The 12,738-nt window shown below is 44.6% G+C and overlaps 1 protein-coding gene across 1 annotated transcript in view; it reads right to left on the bottom strand.

The window, feature by feature from the left end:
• ankrd22 (ankyrin repeat domain 22) overlaps window positions 1-10,043 on the bottom strand; it is a 37,188-nt gene extending 27,145 nt beyond the window's left edge. Inside the window, exon 1 of the mRNA XM_085994862.1 lies at window positions 9,848-10,043. Within this exon, the coding sequence (XP_085850988.1) occupies window positions 9,848-9,868 (21 nt within the window). The 5' untranslated portion in view covers window positions 9,869-10,043. The remainder of the gene's footprint in view (window positions 1-9,847) is intronic.
• Between the last annotated feature and the right edge of the window lie 2,695 nt (window positions 10,044-12,738).

The raw sequence follows: 12,738 nt of genomic DNA, 5'->3' as shown, positions 1-12,738 counted from the left end.
GTCATCATTGACCAGAAACTTAACTGGACCAGCCACATAAATACTGTGGCAACAAGAGCAGGTCAGAGGCTGGGTATCTCACCTCTTGACTCCCCAAAGCCTTTGCTCCATCTACAAGGCACAGGTCAGGAGTGTGATGGAACACTCTCCACTTGCCTGGATGAGTGCAGCTCCAACAACACTCAAGAAGTGCAACACCATCCAGGGCAAAGCAGCCCACTTGATTGGCACCCCATCCACCATCTTAAACATTCACTTCCTCCACCACTGGTGTTCCGTGGCTGCAGTGTGTACCATCTACAAGATGCACTGCAGCAACTCACCAAGGTTTATTCAGCAGCACCTCCCAAACCCGCGACCCCTACCACCCATAAGGACAAGGGCAGCAGGCGCATGGGAACACCATCATCTTCAAGATCCCCTCCAAGTCACACACCATCCTGACTTGGAAGTATATCACCGATCCTTCATCATCGCTGGGTAAAAATCCTGGAACTCCCTCCCTAACAGCACTGTGGGAGTACCTTCAACACACGGACTGCAGCGGTTCAAGGCAGCGGCTCACCACCACCTTCTTAAAGGCAATTAGGGATGGGCAATAAATGCTGGTCTTGCCAGCAATGCCCACATCCCATGAACAAATAATAAAAAAATATTCCCTTGCGTTTAGAGTGTTGAGGGGAGATCTAATTAAGGTGTTTAAAATGATAATGGGATTAGATACAGATAAACAGGGAATTCAGAATAAGGGGATATAATCTTACAATTTGAGCTAGGCTAGTTAGGAGTGAAGTCAAGAAGCATTTTTCACACAAAGGGTAGTTGGAATCTGGAACTCTCCCCAAAAGTCTGTGGATGCTGGGTCAATTGAAATTTTCAAGATTGAAAGGCAAGGTTATCAAGGGATATGGAGCAAAAGCCAATAAATGGAGTTGAGGTACAGATTAGTCACGATCGAATTGAGGGGTGGAACATGCTCAAGGGGCTGAATGGCCTACTCCTGTTCCCTAAAATGGGGAACGCGTGAAAAACAAAGTGCACGCCAAATACTGTATTCCATTGGCATCAAAACATGCCATTATATTGCAAGAACACCATAGTGACGAAAATGACTGCGGAATTCCAAGTCTTCTCCCTCCCTGGCAAATACTTCATTTTTAAAAATTCGTTCCTGAGATGTGGGCGTCGCCGGCAAGGGCAGCAATTATTGCCCATTCTTAATTGCACTTGAGAAGGTAGTGATGAGCCACCTTCTTGAACTGCTGCAGTCCCTGTGGTGAAGGTACTCCCACAGTGCTGTTATGGAGTTCCAGGATTTTGACCCAGCGACGATGAAGGAACGCTGTTATATTTCCAAGTCAGGATGGTGTGTGGCTTGGAGGGGAACTTGGAGGTGGTGGTGTTCCCATGCGCCTGCTGCCCTTGTCCTTCTAGGTGGAAGAGTTTGCAGGTTTGGGAGGTGCTGCCGAAGAAGCCTTGGCGATTTGCTGCAGTGCATCTTGTACATGGTACACACTGCAGCCATGGTACGCCGGTGGTGGAGGGAGTGAATGTTTAAGGTGGTGGATGAGGTGCCAATCAATTGGGCTTCTTTGTCCTGGGTGGTGTTGAGTTTCTTGAGTGTTTTTGGAGCTGCGCTCATCCAGGCAAGTGGGGAATATTCCATCACACTCCTGACTTGTGCCTTGTAGATGGTAGAAAGGCTTTGGGAAGTCAGGAGGTGAGACACTCGCCGCAGAATACCCAGCCTCTGACCAATGGTATCCAACCATCAGCTTACCTCTCCCAAGGATTAATGGCCCAGAAATTCCAGAACGGGGCTTGCAGCGCATGCAAGCCCCGTATTTACACTTACCCCGCACTACTGCCGATCAGCTCCAGGGACGCCTGGAATTGGTGTTTCCAGAAGAAGAATCCCGGGCAGCGTATGACGTCACGCCGCCCAGGAGTGCAGCCAGCGCGAAGTCAGGAGCGTGCAGTGCAAGTGAGACATGCCCCTTGAGGTCTCAGTTTCACTGGACACGCCCCCAATGTTTCTGTCAAGCTGCTAACCATTTTTACATGCAAAGCAGCAGTTTAAATAGGTTTTTGGAAGTTTTTTGAAGATTTTGGTAACTTTCATAAACTTTTTTAAATGTTTACATTATTTTGAGTAATCTGAAGTAGTTTTAAAGAGAATTAAAGCAATTTAAAGACTTTTAAAAGCCCTAAAAGAATTTTTTAAATTCCATTTATTTATTTAGCAATGTCGTCGTCATACGTGTCTTCACACTGTTCCCTTTGGGGAACTGTATGAAGTGGTGGAAGGATTTATGGCCATGATTAACGCTCTTTCCGTGACCGTAACCATCTTTGAACCAGCCATTAGGGCGGTTAGTCCAATGGCGGGAGGGTTTTACGGGCTCCCACAAGCTATACAAGGAGGGGGGGCCACCCACACCCACGGACGCAAATATCCCACTGGATGTCAACCCAGAATTTAGAGCCGGAGCTCCGACTCCACTTGCCGGGACTGTCTGGAGCGGGGTTCGAAACCCTACCCTGATCTGGCCCAGCGGCGGGGATCCTACCGCTATGACAAAGGCCCAATCCAATTAGCAACGTGAAATGGCAGCATAGGGCTCCAGTCACGGGGAGGGAAAAGGCGCAGGAAACGTATGGGTGTCACCTTTTGTGCGGAGTGGGCCTTTTGCGTAGCAGTAAGCATCCCCGCCGCTGGGCCAGAAGGAGTAGGGTTTTGAACCCCACTCCAGACAGTCCCGGCAAGTGGAGTCGGAGCTCCAACTTTAAATTCTGGGTGGACATCCAACGGGATACTTGCGTCCGTGGGTGTTGGTGGACCCCCCCCCTCAGATGGGTTGTGGGAGCCCGTAAAACCCGCCCGCCATAGGACTAACCACCCTAATGGCTGGTTCAAAGATGGTTACGGTCACGGAATGAGCGTTAATCATGGCCATAAATCCTTCCACCACTTCATACAGTTCCCCAAAGGGAACAGTGTGAGGATAATTACGATGATGACCTCTTGCGCAATGCACCTCCTTGGACCCTCAGTCGCAGATGCGAGGGGGCAAGTTGTGCAATTGTTAAATTTTTTATTTTATTGACATGTAAAATGTTGGCCCAGTAATTCCCTTCCAAATGCGCTAGTACGGTCGGGGTACTTACGCATCTGGCCGGATGAAATGCCGGTTTTCAGCATGCACAGTGCATGTGGGGAAAACCGGCATTTCCTGTCCTCTGAACGAAGGGGTTCAGAGGCAGAACGCGTGCGACTGCACAGGCAGCGCGTGCGCAGTATAATTCGCCGCTTTCATTAATGCTTTCATTGAGGTCCAGTCATTACAACTTACACATGAGAAAAGCATGGGTACAGTTGCTCCAGAGGCTGCGGAGGAAGATATTTCTTATCGTGGAGCTTCTGAAAGTATGTATGTCTGTATATATTCCTTTGCGTGTTATGTATATATTCCTTTACTTATGTGTATGAATGTATTATTTAATTATGACTTTCAGAGAAAGTAACTTATTGGAAAATCATAATTAAAAATATACATTCATACACATTAGTAAAGGAATATAAAACATACATACATATACGTAAAGGAATATATGTGGACATACATACATAACTCATTCTCACATTCCATTCACACAGCCACAATTGCTCCTTCTACCTACCGTTCTGAAAACCCGTTTAAAAAAAAAAAAATTAAAGTTTAAAACTTAGTTAAAATTTCTTAAAATAACTTCCCTCCCTTTCCCAAACCTAAATATTGCATTTCATAAGCTCCTCCATAAAATATATCTCCTTCCCCAGCCAATGAAGAACTTTACACTTGCTTTTTTTAAGTGCATGTTCTAGGGACTTACCCTCACTGAATCCATCAGTGAAATCTACAAAGTTCACTGCGCAAGCGCTGCCTGTGCAGTCGCACGCGCTGTGAATAGACCTCGGGTCTGGAAATGCCGGCGTTCCCCGCATGCGCTGTTCCTGCTGAACGCCGGCATTTCCAACGGCCAGATGCGTGAGTAACCCGACCGTACTCACGCTTCTGGCCTGGAATTTCTGGCCCAATGTTATTTACCTCCTGTCAAATGCTTATCAAGTGTCCTCAGCCAAACACACTTCATGACGAGTCTCGATTTAAAGGCAATCCTTTGTAGAGATATTTGTATTGAATAATATTTCGGACTGCTTTTAATTTGTTAGGTTTACTGTAGTCTTGTATGCACTTCCTCAACTACAGTTGGAAGATTGGCCAAATTTCTTTACATGTGGTGCAAACACTTCCAAATGTACAAATAGGGATTTAGAAGTTGGAAACACATTATAAAAATACACACAGAAAAAAGGACGGAGCTTGCTCAACTGTAGTATTACTGAAACAGCAGGCAAGAACCGTTAGCAGCAGAGCTTATCAGGAGAAGCAGACGGAAAAACTCAAAAAGTGACATCATAGTCAGCAGAGTGCGGAGTGCCACGGGTAAGTTACAGATGAGTATTTAATTTATTGGTTAGTGTTTTTTTAAGGTTAGAGTTTGTGTTTTAGTGTAACCTAAACAGTTAAATAGCCTTAAAGCTACAAGAATAAGTTTTGAATAACTTAAAAAAAAACATGGCAGGACAGCTGGGGCCTGTCTCATGCACATCCTGTGCCATGTGGGAACTCCAGAACACTTCAGGTGTCCTGGAAAACCACAAATGCAGGAAGTGCCGCCAACTGCTCAAGCTGAGAGTTTCTGAGCGCGAGGGATGGCTGGCGTCACGACAGTGCATACGGGAAGCTCGATGAAGATTGTGAATAGCTCGTTACAGGAGGTGGTTACCCCGCAACTACAGAGAGTTCAGGAGGAGAGGGTGACCACCAGGTAGACTAGGAGGAATAGGCAGGCAGTGCAGGAATCCCCCGGGAGTATGGCACTCACAAACCGGTATTCTGGTTGGAAACCAGGTGAGGGTGATGACACATCAGGGGCATGCAGTCAGAAGCAAATCCACAGCAACGTGGGAGACTCAGCTGCCACAGTGGGCATAAGAAAGTGTAGTAATGCAGTTGTTACAGGGGATTCAATAATCAAGGGAGATACACATTTGTTTCTGTAACTGTAGACGTGAGTCCCAAATGGTGCATTGCCTCCCTGGTGGCAAGGTAAAGGATATCACTGAACCGATGCATGACATTCTGCGAGGAGAAGGGGAACAGCCAGAAGTTGTGGTCCATGTTGGAACCAATGACATAGGTAAGAAAAGGGCTGAGGTCCTACAGGCAGAGTTTTAGGAACTAGGAAAAAGATTAAAGAACAGAACCTCAAAAAAGGTGGCAATCTCTGGATTACTTCCAGTGCCACATGCCAGTGAGTACAGGAACAGGAAGAGAGTGCTGGAGAGGTGGTGCAGGAGGTAGGGCTTCAGATTCCTGGGACATTGGGACCAGTGGGGCAGGAGAGACCTGTATAAGCTGAATGGGTTGCACCTGAACAGGGCTAGAACCAATGTTCTCGCGTGGAGGTTAACTACTGCTGTGGGTGAGGGTTTAAACTAATTTGGCTGGGGGGAGGGGCACCAGGACATAGCAGCAGAAAGGAGAGGAAAAAGAGGGACAAACAGCAACAGAACAAAGAATAGTGCAGAAAGAGCAGGAATTAAGTGGAGGAAAAAAGCAAAGCTGACGAGCATGGTGTTGGAATGCATGTGTGTTAAAGTGAGGAGTGATACAAATAAGGATGACGAGTTACAGGTGCAAGTTGCCACTTGGGGTTATGATATAGTGGCTATAACGGAGACCTGGTTTAAACATAGGCAGGAGTGGGAACTAAACATTCCTGGCTACAGGAGGGATAGGGAAGGAAAAAAGATGGGGCAGGGGAAGAGTGGCCATATTGATCAAGGATAATGTTACAGTTCTACAGAGGGACGATATACTAGAGGGTTCAAAGACTGAATCCACTTGGTTAGGGTTAAGGAACAGAAAAGGAGCAGTTACATTGCTGGGTGTTTACTATCAACCCCAAATATATAGGATTACATTATATAGGATATACAGCACAGAAATAGGCCATTCGGCAAAAACCAGTCCATGCCGGTGTTTATGCTCCACACGAGCCTCCTCCCGTCTTTCCTCATCTAAATCTATCAGCATAACCCTCTGTTCCCTTCTCCCTCAGATGTTTGTCCAGCCTCCCCTTAAATGCATCTATACTATTCACTTCAACCACTCCCAGTAGTAGTGAGTTCCACATTCTCACCACTCTTTGGGTAAACAAGTTTCTTCTGAATTCCCTATTGGATTTCTTGGTGACTATCTTATATTGATGGTCATCTAGTTATGCTCTTCCCCACAAGTGGAAACATTCTCTCTGTATCCACTCTATCAAAACTTTCATAAATTTTATAGACCTCAGCCTTCTTTTTTCAAAAAAGAGAGAGACCCAGCCTGTTCATCCTTTCCTGATATGTAATAGTGAGCAGATAGAGGAGCAAATCTGCAGGCAAATTTCAGAGAAATGTAAAAATCATAGAGCAGTAATAGTAGAGGACTTCAATTACCCTAACATAGGCTGGGAGAAAAAACCAGAGGAAGGGCAAAGAGAGTGAAGAATTCCTAAAATATGTACAGGCGAACTTCCTTAATCAGTGCATTTCTAGCCCAATGAGGAAGGAAGCAATGCTGGATCTAGTTCTGGGGAATGAAGTGGGGCAAGTGGAGTGTGTTGCAGTGGGAGAACATCTGGGTAATAGTGATCATAAAATAATTAGGTTTAAAGCAGTTATGGAAAGGGACAAAAAAAAATCAAAAGTGAAAATACCCAACTGGCAGAGAGACAATTTCAGTGATTTGGGATTTAGCACAGGAGGACTAGAATCAAAATTTGGCCAAGAAAATATAATGAGCAATGGCAGGCCTTTAAGGTGGAGATACTTCAGGTACAAACTAAGCTTATTCCCACAAGGAGGAAAGATGGGGCATCCAAAGCTGGAGCTCCCTGGATGACAAAGTTAAAAGACAAAGAGGTTAAAATAAAACAGAAAAAGGACATTTATAACCAAAGTCAGGTACAGAATACAATAGGAAACCAGGCAGAATGCAGAGTGCGCAGGGGAAATTGAAAAAGGATACAAGAAGGGCAAAGAAAGAGTATGAAAAAAGATTAGCAGGTAACATAAAAGCGAACCCAAAAATCTTTTTGTCAACATAGAAAAAGTAAATGGATAAAGGAATGGTGGAGCTGATTAGGGACAAAAAAGGAAATCTTTTTGTGGAGGCAGAGGGCATGACTGAGGTACTGAATGAGTACTTTGCATCTGTTTTCACTAAAGAAAAGGATGAAGTTAATGTTGCAGCAGAGGAGGGGCAAGTAGAGATATTGGATAGGATAAACATAGAGAGAGAGAAGGTACTAAATAGGTTGGCAACACTCAAAGTTAACAAGTCACCCAGTCCAGTTGGGATGCATCCTAGGTTGCCGAGAGAAGCTAGGGTGGAGATAGAAGAAGCTCTGACCACACCTTTCAATCCTCCTTGGATATGGGGGTCGTGCCAGAGGACTGGACGATTGCAAATGTTACACCCCTGATCAAAAATGGGGAGAGGGATAATCCTAGTAACTACAGGCCAATCAGTCTAATGTCAGTGATGGGAAAACTACCGGAGACCATGGTCAAGGACAAAATTAATTCTCACTTGGAGAAGCATGGGTTAATAAGGGCTAGCCAGCATGGATTTGTTAAAGGCAAATTGTTTCTGACTAACCTGACTGAGTTCCTTGACAGAGAGGTTTGATGAAGATAGTGCAGTGCAGTAGATATTGTATATATGGACTGTCAAAAGGCATTTGATAAAGTACCACATAACAGACTTATTCAGAAAATAGAAGCAAATGATATTAAAGGGATGGTGGTAACTTGGGTACAATATTGGTTAAGGGATAGGAGGCAGAGAGTAGTGGTGAATGGATGCTTTTCTGACTGGATAGAAGTATGCAGTGGGGTCACCCAGGGGTCGGTATAAGGACCATTGCTTTTCTTGTTAAATAGAAATGCCCTGGACTTGGGTATAGGGTGTACAATTTCAAAGTTTGCAGATGATACAAAACTTGACAATGTAGTAGTGAACAGGATAGCAGCAGACTTCAGGAGGATGTAGACAGACTGGTGAAATGGGCAGACGCAATTTAATGTGGATAAATATGAAGTGATGCACTTTGGGAGAAACAGCATGAAGAGGTAGTATAATCTAAATGGTACTATTTTGAAGGGGCTGCAAGAGCAGAGGGACCTGGGGTTGCACATTCACAAATCCTTGAAGGTGGCAGGACAAGTTGAAAGGAAAGAAAGACTTGCATTTATATAGCGCCTTTCACGACCACCGGACGTCTCAAAGTGCTTTACAGCCAATGACGTACTTTGGAATGTAGTCACTGTTGTAATGTGGGAAACGCGGCAGCCAATTTGCACACAGCAAGCTCCCATATACAGCAATGTGATAATGACCAGATAATATGTTTTTGTTATGTTGATTGGCTTTATAAATAAGGGCATTGAATAGAAAAACAAGACAGACATGCTAAACCTTTACAAATCACTGGTTAGGCCTCAGCTGGAGTATTGTGTACAATTCTGGGCACCACACTTCAGGAAGGATGTCAAGGTGCTGGAGAGGGTACAGAGCAGGTTTACCAGGATGGTATCAGGGATGAGAGAGTTCAGTTATGTGGGGAGATTGGGGAAGCTGTCATTGTTCTTAGAGCAGAGTAGGTTAAGGGGAGACCCAATACAGGTATTCAAAACTATGAGCGGTTCTGAAACTGTTTTCTCTGGCAAGTGGGTCGGTAACCAAAGGTCATTTATTTAAAATAATTCGCAAAAGAACTAGAGGGAAAATTCGCAGAAATTTCTTCACACAGAGGGTTGAGAAGATCTGGAACGCACTACCTGAAAGGGCGGTGGAATCCGATCCCAAGTAACTTTTAAAAGACAATTGGACACGTACTTGAAGAGGACTAATTTGCAGGGTTTATGGGGAAAAAGCTGGGGTGTGGGACTCACTTGGACAGATCTTTCAGAGAGCAGGCACAGGCACGACGGCCTCCTTCTGTGCTGTAAGATTCAATGAATCTACCGGTTGTTCAGAAAGCACAAAAGAGTACATGAAACAAAAACAGGAACACTCAGCAGATCAGGCAGCCAACAGAGGTATTTAACGTTTGGGGAGAAGGCTCTGCCAGTTCTGACAATGTGCGGTGTTCCTCTGCTCTCCCCACTGATCTGCCCAGTGTTTCCAATAGGTTATGTTTTCATATCACGTGTCTGAAATCTGCATTGTTTTCCCCTTCACAAGCCAGTACATGATAGCCCAACATGCTCGGCAATCGCAGCAGAAGGGAGTTGTTTTGAGACTGACTTTGAATTCCTCATTCCAGGAGCTGGACACACCTTGCTTTTCACCTCCTTGCAAACCTAGCAGCTCAATCCGCTGGGCTAGAAATAGGCCAACACATTGATTACTTCTTCCAGTGGATCTGCAGAGTCTTATGGGAAGGGCCCAGAGGGCAGGAGTCATTTTAGCACATTCTGAATCCAGATCAGTCGAATAGGGATTTTTTAAGTCACCCGTTCCGATCTACTGGTGTAAAAATTTCCCACATTAAAAAAATGCAGGTAAAACTGCACAGTGTACATTAAGACGACGTCTAAAAACTTTCACCGAAATGGTGTTTTAACATCAGCCTGCGGTAACATGCAGATCCTGCAGCAATTCCCAACACCCAACCACTGGTCTGTGCTATACTCAGCAGCTCAGAGCGGACTCCTGTCTCTTAACCATTAGTCAATGTCTGGACTTACCTCGGAGTAAAAGACTCCCATCTGAGCCCTGGACTCACTGCGCGCCAGGCAGCTGTGAAGAGATGAAAGACACCGGCTGCGCCTGTGTATTCCCGAGGGGAACTTCCACTCGCTGCTGGTTTTCGCCGACTTTTGTGACTTTATCCAACACAGCCGCAAATTGCAAACATCTAGCCCTGCCTCAAAAAAAGTGTCCTTGATGTTAAAAAAAACGCTATACGAATGTGGGAGGTGACTACACGTTGGGAGTGTTTGTTACAACCTCGTCCAATGGACGAGCTGTGAGTATGGAATATTGGTTTTGGAATGTGAGGGAACAAGCTGGTACAGGTGGAGGCTGAGAATTGCATTTTTGCTGAGTATCAGACTTTACAAGTTTAACTCGTTTGCCCCGAGACTCGCTCAGTTATTTTAGTATCGCACTCTGAAAAGCGAACACCTCACGTTTAACCAGCTTTGCAAAATAGGTCTCGCTCTTTTAGACCATAAATCTCACTCCTAATATTTCTCCACCGCTTTCTCTGTCCAAACTCACAATTGCAATAAGGCTGGTGGCAATTTGCCCCAATTCATTAGTTAAGAATACACTTATTTAAAATAAAAAAATATTGCTGTTAGTTTTCCAATTATACTTGGAAATAGTATACATTACACTTTACATAAGGAGTTGTTATTATCTGGAATGCGCTGCCTGAAAGGGTGCTGGGAGCAGATTCAATAGTAACTTTCAAAAGATTGGGTCTAATTGGATAACTCTACCAAAGAGCCAGCACAGGCATGATAAAGAAAGACTTCCATTTCTATAGCGCCTTTCACGACCACCGGACATCCCAAAGCGCTTTACAGCCAATGAAGTACTTTTGAAGTGTAATCACTGTTGTAATGTAGGAAACGTGGCAGCCAATTTTCAAACAGCAATGTGATAATGACCAGATAATCTGTTTTAGTGATGTTGATTGAGGGATAAATCTTGGCCATGACACCGGGGATAACTCCCCTGCTTTTCTTCGAAATAGTGACATAGGATCTTTTCTGTCCACCTGAGGGAGCAGATGGGGCCTTGGTTTAACATCCCATCCAAAAGACAGCACCTATTGACAGTTCAGCACTCCCTCAGTACTGCACTGGAGTGCCAGCCTAGATTTTTGTGCTCAAGTCTCTCATGTGGGACTATGAACTGACAACCTTCTGACTCAGAGGCGAGGGCGCTACTAACTGAGCCACAGCTGAAATTTTTCCACAGCTGACACATAATGGGCCAAATGGTCTCCTTCTGTGCTGTATCATTCTATGATTCTACTAGTTAAGACCAAGTGTCGTGTCTTGATGAAGTGGAATTAGAAGGTAGGGAATAATTGGACAAAACTGTACAGCCATAACTCAGACCCAATTTTAAAGTCATATATTCCGTCCTTATTTTTATATATTTCTATTATAAATTCCAATCTCCACATTTATAATGTAAACTGCCTATGTAAACATGTCACCCATGATTAAAGCCTTCTGCCAGCCATGGTGCTGCAGTGCCTCCACTGGTCTGAAGATGTAATTACAGTGTGACAAGTTTACATAGGAGTTGCCATTATAAATGTAAATGGAAATGTTGACAGGAAGTATGTGCAGACATACACTCAATACCACACATTTTATATATTTTTTGTATCACAAGAAGAAAATAGTTGAAAAAATCATGCCATGTAAACATACTTGACTTCGTTATATTAATTGGATCATTGCAAGTCATCAAAGAGTGCTGTGAGTTTGGGTAAGTGTGTGAGTTCTTTAATTGTTATTTCTCTTTAAATCATTCTTGATAAGATTACTTAAGCAGTTTAAGTAAAGGGGAAAAGTTAAATATTTGGGATTCTGTTGGTTTAAGAAGAGTAAAACAAGGTTACACTGCAGTAGGAGTAAATTGGCACAGCAGGCAGTGGAAACCAGTTTTCTAGCCAATCAGCAGGGGTGACTCATTTGACTGTAAACAAACAAACAGTATAAAAAGACCAGTCCTAGTGCGAGCAAGCACTGAGTGCGAGTCATCAAAGAGTGATGTGAGTTTGGGTAAGTGGGGTGTTAGGTGCTCTTTTCAAACTTTAACTCTGTGGGTTGTAGTTAATAAGGCCTTTCTGGCGCAGAGTGACTGTTGGTAAACCATTTAACTGGTGTAATTAGAGGGATTGATTTAATTTAAATCCAATTCATTAAAGGGGATACTAGCATCTAAAATCAGGCAGAGGGTGTCCATAACTAACAATAAAAAAAATTAATTAATTACATAGAATGGAGCAGGTGATGTGTTATTGTTGTGATATGTGGGAGCTGGTGAACCCCATTGAGGCTCATGGTGATTACGTCTGTGACAAGTGTCTGCTGCTACAGGAACTCCAGCTCCGTGTTGATGAGCTGGAGTCTGAGCTTCAGACACTGCGACACATCAGGGAGGGGGAGAAGTACCTGGACTCTGTGTATCAGGAGGTGGTCACACCTATGAAGTTAATTAATTCAGATGTAGCCCATGGTCAGGGACAGGACGGTGTGACTATGAGTGAGGCAGGTACGGGGATCCAGGAGGTAGAGCTGGAGGAGCCGCAGCCCTTGCTCTTGTCCAACAGGTTCGAGGTTCTTACTTCCTGTGGGGACAAGAGCAGGGACTGCAGGGAGGATGAGCAACCTGGCCACAGCACCATGGAACAGGGGGCCATTCAAGAGGGGGGAGTAAATAGAAATGTAGTGGTAGGGGATAGTATTATTAGGGGGATAGATAGAGTTCTCTGCAGCTGAGAGCGAGAGTCCCGAAGGCTGTGTTGCCTACCCGGTGCCAGGGCTAAGGACATCTCCTCTGGGCTGGAAAGAAACTTGCAGTGGGAGGGGGTGGATCCAGTTGTCGTGGT

This window comes from Somniosus microcephalus, chromosome 8 (assembly GCF_052327205.1).
Source record: "Somniosus microcephalus isolate GS21.2 chromosome 8, FLI_Smic_1.0, whole genome shotgun sequence".
NCBI classification, from domain to species: Eukaryota; Metazoa; Chordata; class Chondrichthyes; order Squaliformes; family Somniosidae; genus Somniosus; species Somniosus microcephalus.
The sequence above is the reverse complement of the archived record's forward strand: the minus strand, read 5'-3'. Positions and strand labels throughout refer to the sequence as shown.